This window comes from Dreissena polymorpha, chromosome 9 (genome assembly GCF_020536995.1).
Source record: "Dreissena polymorpha isolate Duluth1 chromosome 9, UMN_Dpol_1.0, whole genome shotgun sequence".
Taxonomy (NCBI): domain Eukaryota; kingdom Metazoa; phylum Mollusca; class Bivalvia; order Myida; family Dreissenidae; genus Dreissena; species Dreissena polymorpha.
Window position 1 is genome coordinate 21,099,420 of NC_068363.1, and position 22,126 is coordinate 21,121,545.

At 37.7% G+C, this 22,126-nt stretch overlaps 2 protein-coding genes across 4 annotated transcripts in view; one reads left to right on the forward strand and one right to left on the reverse strand.

Moving 5' to 3' along the window:
• The window catches only part of LOC127846695 (NLR family CARD domain-containing protein 4-like), a 755,110-nt gene that overhangs the window by 358,734 nt on the left and 374,250 nt on the right, over positions 1 to 22,126 (forward strand). The gene's annotated exons all lie outside the window — the stretch shown is intronic.
• Positions 1,757 to 8,062, reverse strand: LOC127845900 (uncharacterized). The gene is made up of 5 exons (XM_052377077.1): positions 7,717 to 8,062; positions 6,413 to 6,546; positions 4,066 to 4,189; positions 2,933 to 3,072; positions 1,757 to 1,939 (listed from the first exon to the last, which is right to left on the reverse strand). Exons 1-5 carry the CDS (start codon positions 7,925 to 7,927, stop codon positions 1,757 to 1,759), a joined length of 792 nt encoding a protein of 263 aa, XP_052233037.1. The 5' UTR covers positions 7,928 to 8,062.

The following is a 22,126-nucleotide window of genomic DNA, read 5'->3' on the forward strand; positions in this document are numbered from 1 at the left end:
TACCATGCTCTAAAACTTTTGACGATTTTTAAACCTGAAAATTATAAAGCGTTGCAACGCGAAACGATTGATACATTTTGGAAAGTTTTGTTGCTGTCGTTATATTTTGCGAAACTATGGGGATTGGTTAATTGAAGTAAAAAAACATACCCTTATAGCATGAGCACGGATGGTCGAGTGGTCTAAGCGGAAGACTTTTACATCAGGACTCCAGGGGTCAGTGGTTTGAATCCTGTTGTTGGTTACTTTTTCCTTCTTTTTTAAATTGTTTTTTTGTTTTCTTACTGAAGATAGTTTGGTCCAATGTTTAAATGTATCAATATAAAGCATTTAATGACAAACTTCAATTCATGCCAAAATCTGTGAAAAGGCCCCTTTAAAACGAGGAAATGAAATGACGTTACGGGAAACCAAAACTTCACTTCGGAAGTACGCACACATTAAACATGCCGGAACTGTACGGCTGATGTGGAAGAAGCCACGTGTTCACGTATAATAATATCATATGCGATCAAGGATATTGTTAATGTTTGTAAATGAGCCTCGCTCTGCGAAAACCGGGTCTAATGCATGTACGTCATGTATAAACCCACAGTAGCGTAGGGTCTAATGCACATATAAACCCTCATTGGCTTGTACAGTTTCAACCTGAAGTGTAATAACGACCTGAATTGTAAAATACTTTATTAAATTATTACAATTGCTTGACAACCGGAATTGTAATAACAACCGAAAGTGTAATAAACTTATTGCTTGGTTTAAAATTGCATCTGATCGCATTTTCAAACACAGATTATTACAATTCAGGTTGTCAAGCAATTGTAATAATGTAATAACTTTGCTAAAATTACAATTGAGTTTGTATGAGAACAAATTTTTGTCATTCATAGGTCGTATTGCCCTATTAATATAAATTGCATACATGTTTGCATTATATTTTGCAATAATCTGTGTTTGAAAGCTTTGGCTATATGGTCGACCGTGACCTTAAGTTGGAGTGATTGACTCAAACCCTTAACGTTTGAGATAACATTCATCCCCAAAGGGTATACAAGATATGGAGCGGACACCAAAGTGTTGCGGACAGACTGACCGACGGATGGACGGACGAAGGACATTCGTATAATTCATAGAACGCTTTGTGGCGGTAGGGTTTAATATAATATTATATTACAATTTAATATGACTTGTACATAATGAAAAATGGTTTTAATTCATTGTTCACATTTTGAACACTTGCGTCTATTTGTTTTGCATAATTTTCAGGAAAAAAATCTGGAATCTCGTTTATTAAAAAAGCATAATCTGTAGGCTACGTTGCTAACAATAGCAATATATGTTGCTTATGTTACTTAAAATAGCATCATATGTAGCTTGTGTTTCTAAAAATAGCCTGATCGGTAGCCTGCATTTCTGTTTCTAAAAATAGAATCATTTGTCGCTTGTGTTTCTAAAGATAGCATCATCTGTAGTTTGTGTTTCTAAAGATAGTATCATCGGTAACCTGTGTTTCCAAAGATAGTATCATCTATAGCTTTTTGTTTCTAACAATAGCATCATCTGTAGCTTATGTGTCTAAAAATATCATAATCTGTAGCTTGTGTGTCTAATAATAGCATCATTTGTAGCTTGTGTCTCTAATAATAGCATCATTTGTAGCTTGTGTCTCTAATAATAGCATCATTTGTATCTTGTGTCTCTAATAATAGCATCATTTGTATCTTGTGTCTCTAATAATAGCATCATTTGTAGCTTATTATAGCCTCTCGTATAGGGAGCAGCAGCATCTGCAGCAGATGCACGTGATAATCAGCGCAACCAATACAACGCCCCCGACGGCGATGCCGATAATGGCGGCGATGGACAGGGCTAATTTCGCACATGATTTCTCATCGCTGTTATCACCGCAGTTGTTGTAGCCGTCGCAGAGCATGTTATTCTGCACGCAAAATCCGTTGGCGCATCTGAACTCGTCATGTGCGCATCGGCCTGCAGTTTGTGACAACAAAACTTAAAGAACTGATCACATAGGAATGCGTTTGTGACAACACAAATTAAAGCTCTTGCACATCGGCCTGCAGTTTGTGACAACACAAAAAAAACACTGGATGAACGAATTTGTACACAATAATATTGGCAGCGAAAGGAGGATGCAATATGAGGGACTTACATGAATTGAAGCTTTTAAGGAAGATTTAAAGAAAACAGACTATTGCAGTAGGTTTTAAACAATCAAATTTAAAAAGATTATTTATGTATTGCTATTCTGTTGTTGTAATGGAAATATCATTATTTCAAAATCGATAATGCATTTGTTCAAACAGTAAAAATAACATGAAATTATCGCTATTTTTCATTGTTTTACTGTGAAATGGCGTCGTTTTTTGGCGTCATGAAGTTATTATCCCAGCTAAATTCGCCAGATTAAATCTTTAAAAATGTAAATGAACTGTAGAGAAAGAATTACATAAAAATGGTATTTGTTAGATTTCAGTAGATTATCGATTTTTATACCCTCGTTATCATAGAAAAAACAAATTTTCACTCGTGCCTGCGATAAAAATAGATATCTACCGAAACCAATGCATATCTTCTATTTATTTCTAAAACCACACTAACCCTTTCCTGGTCAGAACAAACGTAGAAATTGTTATATCCAACAGCATAAAACCAGAAAAACCTGCGAGCAACTCGTACGTTTAATATTCTATTTTAAATAATAATAAGAAAATATTATTTTAATAATACGTTTAATGTTCAGTCTATTCAGGTTTTCTGCTGTTTGCTGCTCATCTGTACCTTTAGGTTGGAAATGAAGCCTTTTTATTTTAAATCTTGTAAGAAAGGTCTTAAATTTAATTTGATTTTCTTAGGAACTACAAACTGGTTAAAGTGAGCATCTGGGTGGTAAAGGTTAAACAAATCAACTCACCACGATGAACGGGGTAATGATTGCCGTAAAACTTTGGCGCGATGAAGGCGCCATGAGTATCTGCTTGAATTCAAGCGTCAGGAAGTTGGATGACGTCACGAAGTAGCCCGTGATTCGGCTGCCACATAAACCTCCCTCTCCTGTTGGTATTGATAGCAAGGATCGAGTCAATAAAAAGTACCTTTACGTGCAAATGAGCCTCGCTCTGGGAAAATGGGGTTTAATGCATGTGCGTTTAGTGTCAGAGATTAGCCAGTGTAGTGCGCACAGACAGGGGCGAGACTTTCCACATAAATAACAAGAGACTTCCTTTAAAAATACACACGATACAAGTGAAAAGTGTCGTCACTTATTAGCTTGTGTGAATACATTACGTACATGAGTTAAGTGCCGTTTTCCCAGAGCGGTAATAAAATTTGTTAGGTTAATACTCGGTAGGTTCCGTTTCATTCTCGGTATGTTCCGTTGTATACGCGGTATGTTCCGTTGCATGCTCGGTAGGTTCCGTTTCATAATCGGTTCATGAATTACCGTTATTGCTCTTTAAATGTTTATTGTTTTCTAAACCCAATATGCCCGTTTTCGACTACTTTTTTCTTTTCTATCTGTGATTGAACCTTTGAATATGTTTATTTACATGTTAATTAAATAGATTCACAACATCTGTGTAGTTTGTATAGCGAAATACTGACTTTGCGATGTAAAATTTCGCGGTTACCGTATTACGAATCAGGCATAGAAGTAAAAGTTGTTTGTTTCCAGTAACTCGGCCGATCAAAATTTATACCGATTTTTTTAATATTCCGTAATGAAATCGAGATAATGTGTTTGAAAATTACATCATAAAAAATGAAATTTCGCACATAAAAAATTGATTTGTTTAAACCGATTTGGAAGATTTGTCTTAGGTATCCTTATAAGAGATGGAAATAACTTGTGTACAAACCGACAAGAATAAGAAAAAAAAGGACGACCTAACTACCCTATATTTTTAAGATGTTAGGGGAAACAACAGCTAATGTTTACAGCTCATATAAGAACTTAACGCACAGGCACTTAGTTTCCTCAGAACGAGGCTTATAAACAGTTTATATCTCAGTAGGAAAAAAATAACAACAGCCGTGGAACAATACCGTTTAAGCGATTTGCTGGTGTTAAAGCCTTTCCAGTGAACAGGTCCAGCCTGGCGTGGTTGCAGACACCGGAAGTCGGCAAGGTCATCGAGACCGCGTTGAAGGTTATCACCAGCATGTAGTTCTACAAGTGTAATCAAAATAATATGAGCCGTGAATCGTGATACATCGGCTATCTCCGGACTCGTCCGTACGATAGGCGTCTGCTGATCCAAATTGGAGTTAGAAAACCGGTGTTAATGCATATGTGTCGTTCCAGATGAGCCTCTGCTATCCACACAGGCTTATCAGGGACGACACATACCGCATGGACTTGATTTCTGCTTAGAGTAGACCTCCTTTATACGAAAATTCCATTAAAGCGGACAGTGTCGTTCCTGATTGGCAAGTGCCTTCTACACATTATAATATGGGATGACACATAACGGACCTTCATTAAGACCAAATTTTCCACACAGAGCGAAGTGGTGGCGGATCCGTGGTCTAGTGGTAACACACTGGCTTCACAATCCAGAGATCGCTGGTTCGATCCTCCGCTGCACCTAACCTACTAACTCGTCTTTCGCATGAGACGTTAAACTGAGGTGCAGTTTACTAGGTGCTATACACCGGGCACTAAAAGACCCAGGGTCACCTCTGGAACGGAGTGGCTTCTGTATCTTGCACTATCCCCCGTAACCAACTAACACATCTTTCTGGGGGCGATGGCCATATGGGAGACAATCCCGGTGCACACGATATAAAAAAACAACAACAACAACAGAGCGAGGTGTATATTGTTGCAAAAGAAACATACTGAAAGCAACCACTTCAAATTGAAGTATAACAATTAATAATGAATGATCTGAGTAATGTCATGGAAATGGTGTCCGCCTTCGTACAGAGAGGGCTCGGGTTCGATCCCCATAGGGGGAGCATTTTCAAGATTTTCTCTGAAAATTGTCTCAACATAGTGCCTCTTTAAACCGATTTCTTTTCATACAGTCTAGCTATATTAAATATGTTTCAATGAAATTAGCTTGTTTTCCAGTTCAGTGTGTCTCCGTTGAGAACTATTGAAAATTTGAGTCGTGTTCTGAGAAAACTGGGCATAATGCATGTTCGTGAAGTGTCGTCCCAGATAAGCCTGTGCAATCCGCACAGGCTAATCAGGGACGACACTTTAAGCTTTTATGACATTTTTTGTTTAAATGAAGACTCTTCATAGCAAAATTCCAATTTAGGCGGAAAGTGTCGTCCCTGATTAGCCTGTGCGGACAGCACAGGCTAATCTAGGACGACACTTTACGCACATGCATTATGCCCAGTTTTCTCACAACTCGACTCATATATACATGTCGGTAAGGTCAGTGACAGATATGCATCTGTGAACGCTAAGATGCGGTAACATAGGAATGTCTGAAGAACCGTACGACACTACAAAGCTTTGACCCTTTGGTTGGACACCGACATAGTAACCAGCGGACTCTGCTCCCAGCAAGCATCGGAAGACGCGAGTAGGCGATGCCTTTGCGAGACAGAAACACGAAAATGTATCGGAAGATATGATTGGGCGATGCCATTGCCAGACAGAAACACGAGGATAAGTCATGTATCGGGCGATGTGATAGGGCGGTGCCTATGCGAGACAGAAACACTAGGATGTCTTAAGAAGCGTAAGGAACTTAATAGCAATGGTCGCCCATGAAATAGACTAGCTATTTTAGAACGGAAAACTAACGGATGTGATGTCACACAAAATTCCTCTATGGCACATGGGGTTAACAGATCTGCAAGGGACTCCACTCACACCACGAATCTTGCGACTTTATATGGGATGACGTCATTGTGACGCAGAACAAACTATTGATGAAAAAACTTCTAACGGGCTTATCAGGGACGACATGTTCCGCCTAAACTGGATTTTGTTTTAAAATTAACTTCCTTAAAAATATCTTTCATTCTGAAAGTATCGACCCTGATAGCGGTAAATTTGGGACTACACTTTCCGAACATGGGAGGGGGTCTGTCTGAACTAGCTTGAGGAACATGCATGCTTTATGAATTTCTGCCTTGGAACTTTGAGGTCCGGGGTTAGATACCCACTGCATCCGGCTATTGTGCTGACACACCTACCGAATATGCAACAAAAAACTACCGAGTATGCAACGGAACCTACCGAGGATGCAATCGAACCTACCGAGTATGCAACGGAACTCACCGAGTATTCAAAGAAACTTACTGATTGCGCAACGGAACCTACCGAGTATTAAACGGAACCTACCGAGTATGCAACGGAACCCATTGCGTATGCAAATGAACTTACTGAGTAGAACACGGAACCTACCGTTTATTAAACGGAACTTACCGAGTATGCAGCGGACTCCACTCCCGACACACATGTGGTTTCGCGAGGGGCGAGGCCATTGCGAGACAGGGACATCAGGATAGCATTTCGGTCGTGAAGGATTCGCTTCAATCCACACAGCTCTGCCATGTAATCTGCAATGAAAATATGGCGAGAAACGTTGTATGACCATAGAACGAGATTCCCCAAGAAAAATAAGTTTTCTCGCTTTACATTTGAGTCGTGTTCTGAGAAAACTGGGCATAATGCATGTGCGTAAAGTGTCGTCCCAGATAAGCCTATGCATTCCGCACAGCCTAACCAGGGGCGACACTTTCCGCTTTTATGACATTTTTCGTTTAAATATAGTCTCTTCTTAGCAAAAATCCAATTTAGACTGAAAGTGTCGTTCTTGATTAGCCTGTGCGGACTGCACATGCTAATCTGGGACGACACATACGCACATGCATTATGCCCAGTTTTCTTAGAACGCGACTCATTTGTCTAAAAGCAAGGTGTTATTGTTTCGTCGGCCCGTATTATCCAACCAATTCGCAGACTTGAGGCTGAAAATAAAGACAATTCTTAACCCATTTATGCCTAGTGGACTCTCCCATCCTTCTAAATTGGATCAATTTATTTCCAAAATTAGTGATTTCTAGTATATTTATTTCTATATTTAGAATATTTCTTACAGAAATTCCTTTCAAAAATTCCTCTCAGCATCATGCGGCGTCTCATCTGGGTCTGCGCCGTTTGCAAATGCTTTTTTTCTTGACTGTATGCATAAATGGGTTAGCACCTCTAATTATATCATTATTGTTTTAGAATGATAGAAATACTATTTTAGCATAATACTATGCAAACTATGAGGTATTTGTGGGAGTGTCGTTCAGTCGCTAATGATGTTACCGCTGTGAAGAGTTTGTGAAATAATTCGGGGGAATCGGGACAATGTCGGAAATCTGTAATGACACCGAAAGAGGACAATGGACAACAGTTCCGATTAATGTATGAACTTCTAAGAAAGTGTTCAGACTTTTGAAAACTTTTATTCGTGCAAATGTCGGCTGTGAAACGAGAACAAACATTGTTCTGAATAATATTCAAGAAAAAAATGGTTTGATATTGTAAAACAATTGCTTATCGATTGATTTGCATATCATTTAATTTAAATATAGAAAACATTTGTTAATTAATTTTCTTATTATATATTATGAATCACGTGGAAAACATTATATCGAACACATGGAATTCATTCCATTTGCCGGTAAATCGTTTAAAAAATGTTTATCCCTTCACGATACAAAAACAAAACCACCTACTTGACTGTGGCTTAAACGACGTGATGTCATCCGTGACGTCATATAGGTCAGTTGGGTTAGCGGGGTCAGCGTCCGGCATCTCAATCGTCGACCTTGACCAGTTGAAAGGAGCGAAGTCATCCGATTGAAATTCAACGGTCCCGTTCTCGGCGACAAGCGTTTTGCTGAAAACTCCTCCAAATAAAAGCAGGAGACCAAATATGAATTCCATTTTTAACGTTTCTATCAATATGCTCCTCTTGGGTTTTATTTCGCACAAAGCTGCACAGAGCGTGTGTAACGCCCGAACTTTTTTGCAAGTTGACGTCGCAACAGGATTGTCGAACAGGATGCGGATGTAAATTGTTAAGTTTCCATCACAAGGGTTGAGGATCACGAGTTAAATTTCCTGTATAGATCGATCGATATATTTCAGAGTCCGTTTTATCGAAACGACTTCAATTGTGATTTTCATCTTCTAAGTATCTCCGGCATTGTGTTTATGATTTTGTCACTTGAACGTTTAAGCTGGCGGTAAGTGGGAAAGTATTACATCGTATACATACTTGCGCACAAGCATGAAACAATAACAAATATGAAACAAATAGTACGCCATCGAACCTGTGGTGTCTTCTCAAAACATGTACATGCAGTGTTTAACCAACATTAGAGATGGCAGTCCGCATACGGTTCACTGGATGTCTGCACAGCTTAACAGAAATTAAGTTACTCAGATGTTGCCATGTGATATAAAGATATTCGTGGAAATTCTAAATTATATTTATTTATACCATATTCTTAAAACAAGAGATCCTTAAGCGTATGTTTATATGCCGTTTTTATGTTTTTCTTTTTAACTTATGGCAATTATTCATTTTTCGTTATAAATTTTAGCAAAGTTTTCGCGTTTATACATATTTTGTGTGAATATGTTTTACAGAAGGAGCAACGTTTGACAAAAAAATAAAATAATAAAAATAACAACAGAATGATCTTACCGGGGTACTTATATAAGCGCATATTTCTTATTGGCTATTGTACGTGTGAAACTAAAAATCATTCCTGGATAGTGTCTGCCACAGAATATCGGGATTTTTTAAAGGCAAAGATCATGACAATGGGTTAACAGGTTATAACGACATTTAGGCACAGGTATACTTCTGATTTGGATGGAAATCAATGCGTATCTATCCCTGCGATCATAGGCTCCAGCATTAACGCCCATGCCGAGTGACATTTAGCGGACATTTTAGAGATGAGGGCAACTACAATCAGTTCCGGAGTTTGGTTGCATCATGGGACGGGGTGGACTGTGCCTGTAGATCCTGTCAGCAAAGTTGAGCTTATCTGGGACGACACTTCGCACATGCATTAAACCCCCCTTTCCACAAAGCTAGGCTTATTTAATTAGCGTTAATCTTTCATCTTTACTTTATTTGTAGAAACCATACGATCATCCTACTGGTTCTACCCAGGGTTTTTTGTCTGAAAATATTAAAATTAATACACACATCAGTGTATTAATATTACAGACACTCGCTCGTTGAATCAATATTGCCTTGAGTTAAGCGAAAAGACTTCAAACACAAAAGTGCGAACAAACTTACACTATTATTTAAGTGCTAACTGCATCCGATAATTAAAACCAAAATCTTGATCCGCGAAACTAAATGACTGATTGACTGAGTGAGTGACTTTGTGATTGAGTGACTGACTGAGTGAAGGAGTGAGTGACTGACTAAATGAGTGATTGATATGCATCTATTTAAAATGTATTCTTCACCATGAAGGCATAATAATGAACGTATCGAAACTACTGGAAATGCGTCCCTGGGTTCTCGCTGTGATTTGTGTTGGAAGCTTAAAGTGATATTATGGGCATCTAACAGTATGAAGGCGTCTATCGCAACCGTTGTGTTTATTTCTGGTGTGGTCACTTCATATACACTTATATTTGTTAATGCAGCATCAACCTACTAAAACAATATGCTGGAAAGAGCAAAATAATCCATTTGAATGTCAACCGTACTTTCGTTTTGACAACTGACGACAGAAATGATTCGATGAACGATGTGAGTCTAAATGCAGTTTTCATGCAGATTCGTTCATACGACACAAAGACACAATTTTGTTTTACGGATCGTTTCGGCTTAGAGGACTGGGTGAGTCATGTAAAATATAGAAAATAATACATATTTTTTGTAGACAACTGGTAGCAAGATGAGTTGCAGATAATGGGTCAGTTACCACATTTAAACTAATTCTTTTGACCTGTTAATTCTTTTCAGCTCAATTCAACAGTGAAAAAATGCCCATACTATCACTTTAACAATTGTTTATTTTCACACTGTCTTGTTTATCTATTCATCCATTCATTTTTTAACATGATCGTCCGTGTTAGTGGGATAAACAACTCTCAAATCTTGAATGCAGCGATTAGGTATAATGAAATGTTTTATTTTCCGTAGTTCAAAATACAACAAATGCTTAAATATAATGGTTAGACTTAACCACCAATCACTCAAACATCAATAATTCTTTAAGGGGTCCATATATCGGAAAAGTAGCACCGGAATCGGATTCAGGAAGACAAAATCACATAGATTGGACTATCTTATTGTTTTATTTCACTGGAATGTAAGGTGTACCGGGTTTTGCGCTTCTATTAAAAGGGTGCTGCATTCTTATCGAAATGCACAATTTAAACTCAATAATTCTTTAACGAGTTGAGACATCGAAAAATTAACACCGGATTCAGATTCAGCGACACAAATTCATAGAGATATCACTATCTTATTGTTTGATTTCGATGGAGCGAACGAGCTAGCGAGCGAGCGTATTTCATTTGTGAAGGTAAATAGGACTGCGTGAGAAAAGGGTGCTTAATGCAAAACATTTTTTGATTATAACTTTTTTATTTTTATGTTTTTTTTCAATTTTTTTTCAAACTTTTAAACAACACTATAAACTGTTTATGTTTTATTGAAAACAAAAAAAAATTTTTTTTTTTCATTATATGATACATATGTATTTTTTTATTTATTTTTTAAAAATTGATAACTTTTGAACGGCTGTAGATATCTTAAAAATTCCAACGAATTCGTGATCAGCGTGGTCATAGGCATATAGAGATAAACATCTGTTTATTTTATTTCAACGTTTTTTTAAAAAAAAAAATTATTTATTTATGTTTTAAATGTTACGGACATAACATTCCGCATCTATCGCTTCAATATCATGTTCTTAATTCTATCCAACAATTCTGCATTATAAAACAAACGTTTACAATATAGTTAGGAAACTAAATCACTCGCATCATGCCAACAACTGAGTCTGGGATTGAAGCCGGATCGCCTTGGTGAGAAGCGTGTATACCGTAAAACAAAAGAGTGTCTTTGTGTCGTATGAACGAATCTGCACTAAAACTTAATTGAGATTCACAAAGTACGGATGATATTCAAATGCATTAGTTTTCTTTTTCCGGGATGTTGTTTTAGTATGTTGATGCTGCATTAACAAATATACATGTGTATGAAGTGAAAACACCAAAAATAAACAACGGTTGCGATAGACACCTATACACTGTTAGATGCCCATAATATCACGTTAAAAGAGCAACCGACATTGATTGCTATTAAAATCGTTGATTATACACTGATTGATACCCAGGACAAAATGTTTAGTACATAACCCAGAGGGGTAAAGGTAAATGAGAAAACACACACACACACACACACACACACACACACACACACACACACACACACACACACACACACACACACACACACACACACACACACACACACACACACACACACACACACACACACACACACACACACACACACACACACACACACACACACACACACGTGCGCGCGCGCATGTTGCAGACACACTGAGGAAACAGTTGATAACCACTAAAGGAATGGGCGCGATCGAGAAATGGCTTTTCATCCAGAAGAGAAAGAAAACGTTTTGCATATAGGCACTACTTTCGACACTCACCACATGAAGAAAATATCTTCGTGTTTTTTCACCAAAAATGAGTCGATCTTGATGCAGCGACTATCTCCGGAATCCTTCGCAAATTGTGTAAATTAGCATTTCCAACCAGGCATACGCGTATGCTCACAACGTTCACATACGCAACTTTTTCTAAGTGCACTTTGAAAAAAACAACGTTTGATTTAATTAGAAGACAATGTGTTGAATTCGGACTTATATCGATTTTAATTCACTCGTGATCATAGAAAACATATATGTTATATGATCATTCGTGAATGACAATCGATATGCCACCGAAACCAACACATGTCCTCTATGAAATGCTTGTCATCGAACCCGGGACACTTTAGCGTTAACAGTACTCTGCCGATTGTAAACGCCTTGTTAGTACTACACGTATTTTTCAAGTTATCGACGAAGAATTTCAGAAATCAATTAGTTATTTTGTTTTTTCCATAATACAGCATAACAAATAGGTTTGAGGATATTGACAAAGTGGCCAAACAATCGCGTTCGGCCTTAACTTCATATTTATTATACACAGCCCTCAAGTGAGAGAAATATGTTAGTGTATGTTCACCCTTAATTAGCATAAACAATTATAAATTACCACCACAAGGAAAACCACAAGGGAAACCAGGCATACGCGCATGTGCAATGGGCAATCCCGTTTCTCATTCGTTTCCCATACAAGGAACCCCATGCGGATGCCCGGTGGATGCGTCTCGGTCGCGTCTCTATATTGTTTACACAGCCCCTCATCACTGCCGGGTTCCAAACAATAAACAGGCACGCCCAGTCACATGTTTCTTTCAGCCTGCAAACGTTCATCATTTGTGGAAAAACAAATGATGTTTCAAGTCAATAAAGAGCTCATGTGGATTATCGTCATCAATTTGTGAGTTTCTTCTTTTGCGTTTATATAAAAGTTATTCAGTTGAGAAGTATATGCACATAATATGTAAGAAATTCAATTACATGAGTCTCGTGTTGGGAAAACTAGGCTCATAAAAGCGGAAAGTGTCGTCACTGATTAGCTTGTGCGGACTGCACAGGCTAATCTGGGAGGACACTTTGCGCACATGCATTATTTGCATAATTGATATTTGCTGTTGTTGTTTGTTTCATAAATACCAGTAATTTCATCTGAACGTTTCAAAGTTGTTATCAAATTACGACCGTATAGGAACGTATGGGATGTGTTTGCTTCCCATGGAAAATATTCGCATTTTGAATAGCGTCAGTCAACATAAAAGATGAATTTGCAATCAAATGATTTATACTTTCAAGGCCACGGGCTAATCAGAAACGACACTGTCCGCTTTTATGGCAGTTTAAATCCAGGATAGGCGAAAAATGTCGCCCATGATAAGCCAGTGGTAGCTGCAAATGCTAATCTGGGACGACGCTTTTGCAAATGCATGAAGCCCGGTTTTTCCAGAGTGAGATTTAAATAAAAGCTTATTTTCCGTAGTATACATAGAATAGAAACAATACAAATACTATACATAGTTAAGGCAAACATAGTATGCAAAGATTTTTCAAACAGGTATAAAAATTTAATCAATATATTACGGTCGACCTGAACGAGTTTCGTCAAAGACAGAGCAGGTATTAAACCGATGCCTTGTTAATCGGCCCGTGTAAATGGCTTTATCGAAGTTTGCTTTGATCCTACTGAGACCGTGTCATGTCGATAAGTTCAGTGGACAAATACAATAGTGTTATATAACTTATCTTGTTGTAACGTCTGTTTTTCACAAGGTCAGTTGATTGATATAGTTATACTCATACGTATAGAACGCTAAACTGCCTTTTTTTAAAAGGAACTGACATCTTTGGTTTTTTGGCATTAAATTGAGTCAATTCGGCATTTTATGAGTCAATAGACACTAGGAGCCGCGTTCTGAGAAAACTGGGCTTAATGTTTGTGCGTAAAGTGTCGTCCCAGATTAGCCTGTGCACAGTCCGCACAGGCTAATCAGGGAAGGCACTTTCCGCTTTTTATGGTATTTTTAGTTTCAAGGAAGTCCCTCCTTACTGAAAATCAAGTTTAGGCGGAAAGTGTCGTCCCTGATAAGCCTGTGCGGCCTGCACATGCTAATCTGGGATGACACTTTACGCACATGCATGACGTCCAGTTTTCTCAGAACGCGACTCTATGTTCAGTCATATTTACTCTACGTTGAGTTTTTATTCTGTTGAGTCAACCCATTTATGCCTAGTGGACTCTCCCATCCTTCTAAATTGGATCAATATATTTCCAAAATTAGGGATCTCAAGTATATTTATTTCTGTATATAGAATGCTTTTTTACAGAAATTCCTTCAAGCAAACAGAGCAGACCCTGATGAGACGCCGCATCATGCGGCGTCTCATCTGGGTCTGCGCTGTTTGCCAATACCTTTTTTCTAGACGCTAGGCATAAATGGGTTAAGGTTTAGTGAAGTTACCAATATGTTGTGTCAAACTTGCAAAATGCATTGTGAGTTGGACATTTGTTGGGTCAAAATCCGGATCCGGAAAGATACGTCGAAGATACCAATTCTGGCTTTTTCTCGACGGTAGGCGACTTTCGAGTCCATTTCCTGGTTAGAACCAGCACTCGGTGTCTTTTGAGAAGATCATCATCATCATCATCATCATCATCATCGTCATTACCACCACCACAATCATCATCATCCAAACAATACTACCAAGAACAACCGCACTATCAATCAACGCCTTTTGTTCAAAAAGTTTAAACCAAACCAAGTGCAAATTTATGTCTGAAATTATATTACAAAAACTAAATGACTGAATTTTATCTTAAGTTAGTTTAAACAAGATTGGGTATTGTAATACAAACATGGGTATAATTGACCTTTATAAAGGCTTAAACTTTTCCAAATTACTTTTAGTTCTTGAAAGGCGATCAAACCTTTTATTATTATTATTACAAGCAATCTTATGCGACAATAGCGTCGATCGAACATTTTTGTCAATCAAAAATATTTTATAGTATGGCATAAGTATGAACTTTTGAACACTCCTTTTAGGCAATCGCTGTCAAAATGTTTAGTTCAGACATGTATACTTAACACCTATGTGAGCGTAAATAATCCAATACAACATTTAGCCACGCGGAGGTCATTATTGTGACGATTAACCGGTGCCTCCCCCCCCCCCCCCCTTTGACGCCAAATGTTTTTCGTGTAGAAAGTTGTAACCATGAACAATTGGAAAGATTGGACCCTGGGGCGTGGTCTGTTTTGACCACAGTGGCATTATTTTAACAAAAGGTTTAGATAACCATTACACAATGTTACTTGCACAATATGTATATATAAAAATAAGTTGACACCCGGGTGTGGAAAACTGTAACCCCAAGGTCATGATTAAATGAAATTAAAAAGAGGGAAAATATAAAATGTTACATAACATAATGACACATTTCGACTTTGTAGTTTCAGATTCAGAGATGTATATTTTGCTTACACAGTCTTTGGTAATTATAAAACTGTTAAACAATTCTGCTGTGAAAATGGAGCATTACTTTTGTCATTTTTAGGAAAGGACGATTTAAAACGCACATGCATAACTTCATATCATAATGAACAATCGAAGAAAGTGTGTATGTTATTCATTGGAAAGTTGTTAAACCTCCAAACAAATGTGTGTTAACAGACAGACAGACAAACGGCAGACGGACGGACGGACAGATAGACAGACAGACCGACAGACGGAATGAACGTCGTCCATGGTGAGTCCAATATATCTCCCTTACCTTTTATAGGGAGGGTTTATGACAAAGGAACGCGAAGAAAATTTAAGTCACTCAATTATCTACAATTCTTAAGTTGTTGCTTATACAAGAAAGTAGATGATAGCGTATTAGCAGATATATAAAGTTATAATAGAGATATTAATTTCTTTTTGAGAGAATGTACGTATATTTTTGTGAATGTATGTTTTCGTTCAGATATTTATTCGACATAAATCAAGAATTATTTTGGCAGCTTTTTAGGTTAAAGTTAAAATATTTAACTCACGATGCCTTTAATTTACGATATTCAGTTCGAGATCAAAGCGATATCTCAGTTCATATCAGTAACAATTCGTACTTGTTGGCTGCTGACACGTGAATAATTGATCAATCCTTTGTTTCCCTTGAGTCTGATTTAGTCGGTGTTGGTCATGCAGTATAAATTGAGTCTCGTTCTGATAAAACTGGGCATAATGCATGTGCAGTCCGCACAGGCTAATCAGGGACGACACTTTCCGAATCAATTGGATTTTTGCTAAGAGACTTCATTTAAAAGAAAAATGTCATAAAAGCGGAAAATGTCGTCCCTGATAAGCCTGTACGGATTACACAGGCTAATCTTGGACGACACTTTACGCACATGCAGTATGCCTATTTTTCTCGGAACAAGACTCAAATGGAGTCTTGCTTTGGGAAAACAGGGCTCAATACAAGTGACTAAAGTGTCGTCCCATAATAGTCTGTGCAGCCCTTACAGGCTTATCAGGGACGACATTTTCTGTTTTGTTTTTGCTAAGGAGAGACTTCTACCAAACAAAAAATACATAAAAGCGGAAATTGCATTCTCGAATAAGCCTTTGCTTCTTGCACAGGCTAATCTGGAACGACACTTTACGCACAGGCTAATCTAGAACGACACTTTACGCACAGGCTAATCTAGAACGACACTTTACGCACAGGCTAATCTAGAACGACACTTTACGCACAGGCATTAAATCTCGTTTTCACAGACTTTGTGTTTCATGTGTGTTTGTTCTTTCTGTTATTTAGAATTTCACCTTTTTTAACAGTATGTCAAAAAATCATTGCGTTCAAATATGGAACTCATACTTTTATACATGGACAAGATCCTTACATCTGACCTCCAAAATATAAGAGAAAATTTTCTAAGGCTCGTGTGTGCACGAGAGCAACAACGTCTGCTGAATTATCGAGTTTTTCTTGTTTCCCTCCGCCTTTTCACGCGAATCTTCGCCGTCGTCATCATATTCGTAAACATCGCTAGGAAAAGCATCGTTAATACCAGTACTTCATATTGATCCGTTGCGGAAAACGTTGACGTATTTCCATATTTTGAATGCAAGACGTTTTTACAATTAATTGTGTTTGGAATGTGCGGCGTCATCAGTTAAAATCATCAAGTTATCCCCCCCCCCCCCCTGACTCTTGTAAACTTCTTTAATACACTGTTCTACATATAACCTTCTAAATTGCAGCCTATGTTTATTATGATTATAGGTCGATAATATGCGTTATTTATTGATTGATAATGTCTTTTGTTCAGTTTAAAATTTGTTACACATGATTTTTACAAACCTGACAAAGTAATTCTCTTAGCAAAGTTTAAAAAAATACAAAATTGCAACTAGCATGAATTTGTTCATTAACCCTTTCAGCGCGGGAACCAAATTTTGAAGGACTTTGCAAACAGTTGGATCCAGATGAGACGCCACAGAACGTGGCGTCTCATCAGGATCCAAACTGTTTGCTATTCTGATAGTATTCTTTGATAAAAATGAAGAAAATGCTAATTTTAGAATTCAGCAGACGATATTTTAGCAGACGACAAATTTCCCAGCATGCAAAGGGTTAAAATATGGTCTGGGAAAACAGGGCTTAATGCATGTGCGAAAAGTGTTGCTTCAGATTATCCAATGCAATCCGCACATGCTCATCCATTCGGTACCCCTCGCAGATTATCATAATCGTACTTATCCGATGTTTGACGGAAAGGGCCGAGAATGTGCGATTGATGCTTATCAGAGACGACCCTTTCCGCCTAAATAGGATATTCTTTTAAAAGAGACTTCTTTCAAACGTAAAATACCATAAAAGCGGAAAGTGTCGTCCCTAATTAACCGGTTTGGACTGCACAAGCTAATCTTGGACGACACTTGACTCACACGCATTAAGCCCAGTTTTCCAAGAATGAGGCATTGCATTTGCATTAACAATACGATCGCCGATATTGGTGCCGTGACCAGAATAATTTTTATTTATTTATTTTATTGATTTCAGAAGACACAAGCAGTGGAGGAGTATTCAGTGACACGAACAATTCGGGAGTCAAGACCTTAGTGATGGTCTTCATCATCCTGGGCATCATCGCCTTCTCTCTGGGGCTGGCCAAGATCTGTCAGTACTGTCGCAAGAAGAATTACCTCCCGGAAGACGACGAGAGCGTGATAAGCGAGCACACGAGGGACATCATAAAATCGCGCTTGGCGGTGTTGCATTATAAGAAACGGGAGATGCGACGGGAAAAGCGTGCTAACACTATTCGGGGTGTTGCGAGCTGGTTAACGTTCGCGAGGAAAAAGAAAAAACAAGATGATGATGATGATGAAGGCGATGATGAAGATCATCGTGTGGCCACTCAAATTCCCATCGAAAATGTGCCAATCTTTGGCTAAGTTGGAAAACGGAAGCGTTGGTAAGGACGCTGGAAAGGCAAACGGTAATGATGACGATGAGAAAGATGGTGCGATTTCTAGCACGGCTAGATTACCGATTTTTACGCATTCAGTAAGTGCTACTAAGCTCCCAGATGCGACAGCAAAGAAGACAAGTGAAACTAAAGACATTCCCGTGCAACGAGGTAGGCCAGTTTCTAGCAGGTCGCGTGTAATGCCGAACGTAACTATGACGTCAGTTGACGCAAAAAGTAAACCTAAATTGAATGTGAAATCGGTGCATTTTGAGGATGACGGTGGTGATAAACTAGCAGTACCAAGCAATACAAACTCTAAATCAGCAAAAGGTGTTACGAATATACCAAAAACTCATAGTACAGAACAAACAAACTCGCAAGCGGTTTCAATCGATGTGAACGGTGGTCATACGAATCATGGTTTCAATTCAGACGTTCCAACAAATTCTGCAATAAAAGGCAAAGTGGACGATTTAACAGTTCCTGTGATTATCGAAACTAAAACATGAAAAGCCACAAATTGCGTTTGATCGAAACATATTTGTCGGCCATTGTGAAAATGGTGTGTTGTTTATTTTGCGGAGTTTCGATGCCTTGGTACCCGTGTCTTTCGAAAAATATCTGAGTGTGTTTGAGAAAGGCTGGAGACATTGGTGCTCAACGATAGAGCCTCGTTTCGTGACAACTGGTCGTAATGCATGTGCAAAAACGTCATCCCAGATTAGCCTGTGTAGTCCTTTATTAAATTTCCCGTTAAATGGCGGTCTCTTCAAAAACAAGTCCAGTTTAGGTGGAGAGAGTTGTCCCTGATTAGCCTGTGCGGAATTAAAAGGCAGATCTAGGATGACATTTTACGCACATGAATTAGCCCAGTGTTCCCAGAACGAGACCCGATGTCTTCTTACTTAACCTATATAGGCAACTAAACGTGTATCATTATGTTGTCGCTGTTATTTTCTTGAAGGAAAATACTTTCAGTTGTTTGTGTCCCTTTAACATTATTGTTAATCAGTTTAATACGTTATCATGTATCATGTATCATTTGACCACGTTGTTGCATTGCTATGCCTCATAATTCCATGTCGTTGTTTATTGACTGATAAACGACGATACATCGGACATTATTTCCAAAATATCGAATTAATTACTAGTATCAACTATTGCTAATAGGACATTGAAAGTGCCAAACAACAAGGCATTTTGGTGAATTGATGAAATAAATGAACGTCCTATAATGGGCATTTCGATAATGCTACATATTGAAGCTGCCATTATTAAACGCTCGCGCTGGTACTGATACCCCCTGTTTCACTTGTGTGTGACCAATACAAACCAACATCATGATTTTAATTGGTATATCGGTAACAAAATGCGAGCGGTTACCAAAATTTCCCATTGTTTTTACCTATGAAAGTAATATATAAATCATATGCAACATTCCTTATATGACATTTATTACCTATTTAAGCCTTGTGGACTCGCCCATCCTTCTAAATTGAATCAATTTATTTCCAAAATAAGGGATGTCTAATATATTTATTTCTATATTTAGAATATTTCTTACAGAAATTCCTGTGAGGTCTTTTTCTGAAATGAGTTTATGCTCTATAACAGGGCTTTCGGTAACTCAACAACCCAATTACTTTCAACTCAATTACTTCACGCCGGGTATGCGGATGTTTTTGATACGGATGGCACTTCTATAACAGGGAACATCAAGAGCCACGACGTGTGAAAGAAGAGTTCTTCAATCTTTTTTGGCATGTACGTTCTGATCATTTGGTTTTCAGACACGGAACATTGTGTGGTCGATTAATGGTATCAGGGTGCAGAATCAACGGGGTTTTCAAGGGTTTTCACACGGGCTGGACAGAGTGTCATTACACCGTTAAGAAACTTTATCTTTGCAAATATCTCAATTTATTGAAGTACATTTGCAAAAATCTTAGTGCATTAACACAGTTTTTCTTGCAGTTTGTGCCTATGTCTTAAGGTATAAAAATAAATCCTTGAATACTTCTGAAATCGTTGACAAAATTTCACGTTCTGTGAAGCATCAACATTTCAAAAAATCTAATTTTGAACAAGAACACGGGCTTATTAAATAAAGTAATTCTTATGTATTTCACATTGCCCGTCTTGTATGCAATAGTTGAAATTCTTAAGAAAAAACTGTTTTAAAAAGTTATTTGAAATAAAGCATCACTAACCGTCGTGTATAAATATAGTGAAGTTAATTAAAATGGGGAACCCCGAAAAGTCACGTGATCCTGCACCTTGGTATAGCACTTCGTATTGCGAAGACGGATATTTGCGGAAAAAAAAACGTTAACATTCCATCGATAATCAGCATTCATCTGGGTCTGCGCTGTTTGCCAAGGCCTTTTTTCTAGACGCTAGGCATAAATGGGTTAATATTAAGTATGTCCTAATGAAGGTACTAAGGACATTTACTTATGTATTAGCTAGTATGTATGAAACATCGCTCTGCTTAAACTGCCACTTAGAGATAAATATCAGCAGCGATGCAGGTCCGAAATTCCCTCTAGCTCTAAGAATAGAGTGATTTAGGGTCAGGAATCGCACTTCGATCTTACGTTATAATAGCGTAAAAGTAAGTGCTCCCCTATAACAGAGATCAATATAAAGCAAGTGTTCCATTCTCTTTTTAATTGTGTGGCTACGCATTAGTATCGTCTTGATGATTCGATTCTAATGAGCACCAACGACATAGAATTTTATGAATAACAAATGTGTATTTGCCTCTTAAAGAACCCTTCGCTCCAGTTATTACTTAGAGCCTTGCTATAGTAAATTTCAACACGATCGTTTTGATCCACGTGATCCGTTGTATTTTCAGCTCTCTGAATCTCAAGTTACTCCTAAAAACAAGTACATTATGTAGACACTTGTTTACGGTCGTCACTTGAAATATATTTCTTTAGAGATAAGCATTTTAAATTTATTGAAAAATTGCAATTATAATATCAATAGTATAAATTAATAAAAATGCGACATTGGTTATATTTCACGTGTGTTTTTTTTAATTACGTTATGCACAGATTCCCAATGTGTCGCGCTTGACTATGCACATTGATTCGTACTTCAAAATGTTTGTTAGAAGATAGCCATAATATCACATAAATGCATTTCAGGTAGAAGGTAAAACTCGTGATCAGAGTGCCAAATTTGGTTAACCCATTTATGCCTAGCGTCTAGAAAAAAGGCCTTGGCATGATGCGGCGTCATCAGGGTCTACGCTGTTTGCTTAAAGAATTTCTGTAAGAAATATTCTAAATATAGAAATAAATATACTAGACATCCCTAATTTTGGAAATAAATTGATCCAATTTAGATGGATGGGATAGTTCAACTAGGCAATAAATGGGTTAAAGTCTATATTATCCGAAGAGTCCTTTATAGGGAAAAAGCGTCTGCAACTTCATGAATACCACCTATTAAAACATGCTCTATCTCCATATATGTCATTGAATACTTTCAAAATTTCAGTATTTGAAGCACAATGATCGCTGTACAGCTGCGGAATATCAAACAATTTTTTACAATATTTCTAAGTAGTTTTATGTTGTTGAAATGTTACTGTTACGCACTTTATGCTGTTTTCCGACCGAATTTTCTATTTTAGGGACAAAAATTCTATCATTCTTCCAGGATTGTTTTTCTTCCCAATAGAAAATGATGAACCATTTATCCACTCGACAACAGAAAAGATGTTCCTTTAACAAGAATATGCCATTGACATTCAGAAATCTTCCCCATCTCTATTCAACATTATTTTTGTAAGATAAGTTTTATTAATTTATGGATAATTAAGCGGCACATGATCAAACGTGGCGAACAAATATCGTAAACTGAGCAGTAAATTATGGAATATGATCGAATTTCGCAAAATAAATAATTGAAAATATTACCTGGAAATCATCACATCATCAATCATCATCATC